Raw genomic sequence first — 1892 nt, 5'->3', positions numbered from 1 at the left:
TCCCTACAAAAACCCCAAACCTGAGAGTTAGGTGTGAGACCCCTTGTAAAATTTGCCCATGTCCTCTCCTCCATTCCTTTCCTTCTGTATCCTGAATTATTGTTGCTACCTGTGTAGCTCAGGCCCGACTGTGTGCTGCATTGCCCAAGCAGCAACGAAGGAGATGAGCAGGGGAGCTTGGCTCAGGGGGCACGGGAGGAGGGGGAACTAGAGGTACTGCACCTGGGAGCGTCACAGGGCAGATGCTGCTGCTGTTGTGGGAATGAAGGGTCTTTGGACACAAACCTGGAGTGAACCAGGCCAGCTTACTGCTGCTGATTTTTGGAGGGTAAGGATCCTTTTTTCCAAGGCAGTAAGCCTGGCTTTCCTGTAGCAACAGCTGGAATATTGAATTCAGTGATACCCGAAACATGAAATATTTTATCCTTAAAAATGGCAAGCACGAACTGTAGAATAATTTTGAGTAATTTTTTTTTTTTCCTTAGAGGCCTAGCTGTATGCATGTTAGAGCTGTTTAAATATTTCAAATTTATTAAACTTCTTCCCCTCTTGATGTCCTAATGTTAGCTAATTCTTTGGTAATCAGAGCTAATACTTAAATGTTTTAAGTCAAAACAAAGCTTATTCTTCTATGAAGCTAGCTTCTACTCTCCTTTTGGTAATAGTTCCAAAAAACACTAATAAGGTCTACTTTACTGAAAATAAATGTTTAATATTTTGCTATTGTACTTATCTCTTCAACAGACCTCTCATTTTCCTTTTCCTCCTTTCTCCACTCATACCATAGGGGCTTCAATGGATGGAGAAGGCAAGCCACGGCCATCTCTCTATTCTTTGCAAACTTTCCAAGAACTGGAGGTAGAGGACTGTGAGAAAATGAGCAACATGGGAACTCTGAATTCTTCAATGCTCCACCGGAGCACAGAGTCCTTGAAAAGTCTGAGCTCAGAGTTGTGTCAGGAAAAGGTCTTACCAGAGGAGAAGCCAGTGCACATGCCGGTACTGAGAAGGTCTAAATCCCAGTCTAGACCACAGCAAGTGAAGTTTTCAGATGATGTTATTGATAATGGAAGTTATGAGAATGTTGAAATACGTCAGCCTCCAATGAGTGAAAGGACTCGTAGGCGTGTTTACCATTTTGAAGAGCGTGGAAATCGGCCTTCTCATCATCGTAGAAGAAGTAGGAAGTCTCGTTCAGATAACGCACTTAACTTGGCTGCGGAAAGAAGATGCTCTCCAAGAGAGAGATTTCGTTATTACTCCCCTCAGGATCACGAAAAATTTATTCAAAGTAGAAGCTCACGTGAGATTCGGGCATATATTCAAAATGCGGAGCTGTATGGACAATATGCCCATACTAGGTCTGATTATGCACTGCGGAACCAGGTGGTTGATAAATTTTTTGGATTGTATGGTGAGGAAGATGACTCCTGGTGTTCAACTTCATCCTCATCATCTGATTCTGAAGAGGAAGGATATTTCCTAGGACAGCCAATTCCACAGCCACGATCACTCAGATATCCATACTACACAGATGACCTTTCTGGTCCAACTACTGCGTTATCTAGCTCTCAGTTTGGGCAAAGGACAACCAAATCAAAGAAGAAGAGGGGACACAAAGGAAAAAATTGCATCATTTCTTAATTTGTTTTAACAGTTGGGAAGACCAGTCAACTCTGTAGCTACAGTTTGAACCACATCTTTTTATATTAATAATTGTACTTAGGCAAGTTGCTAAGGTTCTTAATGCTTTGCCAGTGTAAATTATAACCCTGCGAGAGTTTACATTGTACAAGTAACATTCAGAAATGTCACTATGCCAAATGATGATCTGCTCAGATATTGCTAGGTTTACATATTAGGTTTCAGCTGTCAAAATACTGTTACTGCAG

The 1892-nt window shown here is 41.6% G+C and overlaps 1 protein-coding gene across 1 annotated transcript in view; it reads left to right on the top strand.

Moving 5' to 3' along the window:
• PRICKLE1 (prickle homolog 1 (Drosophila)) overlaps window positions 1-1644 on the top strand; it is an 8177-nt gene extending 6533 nt beyond the window's left edge. Inside the window, exon 7 of the mRNA XM_010281456.1 lies at window positions 788-1644. Coding sequence (XP_010279758.1) covers window positions 788-1644 — 857 coding nt within the window. The remainder of the gene's footprint in view (window positions 1-787) is intronic.
• Window positions 1645-1892: the final 248 nt, after the last annotated feature.

The sequence above is a fragment of the Phaethon lepturus genome, unplaced genomic scaffold (genome assembly GCF_000687285.1).
Source record: "Phaethon lepturus isolate BGI_N335 unplaced genomic scaffold, ASM68728v1 scaffold46560, whole genome shotgun sequence".
Lineage (NCBI taxonomy): Eukaryota > Metazoa > Chordata > Aves > Phaethontiformes > Phaethontidae > Phaethon > Phaethon lepturus.
Note: the sequence above shows the minus strand (reverse complement) of the source record. Positions and strands in the feature narration are given on the sequence as shown.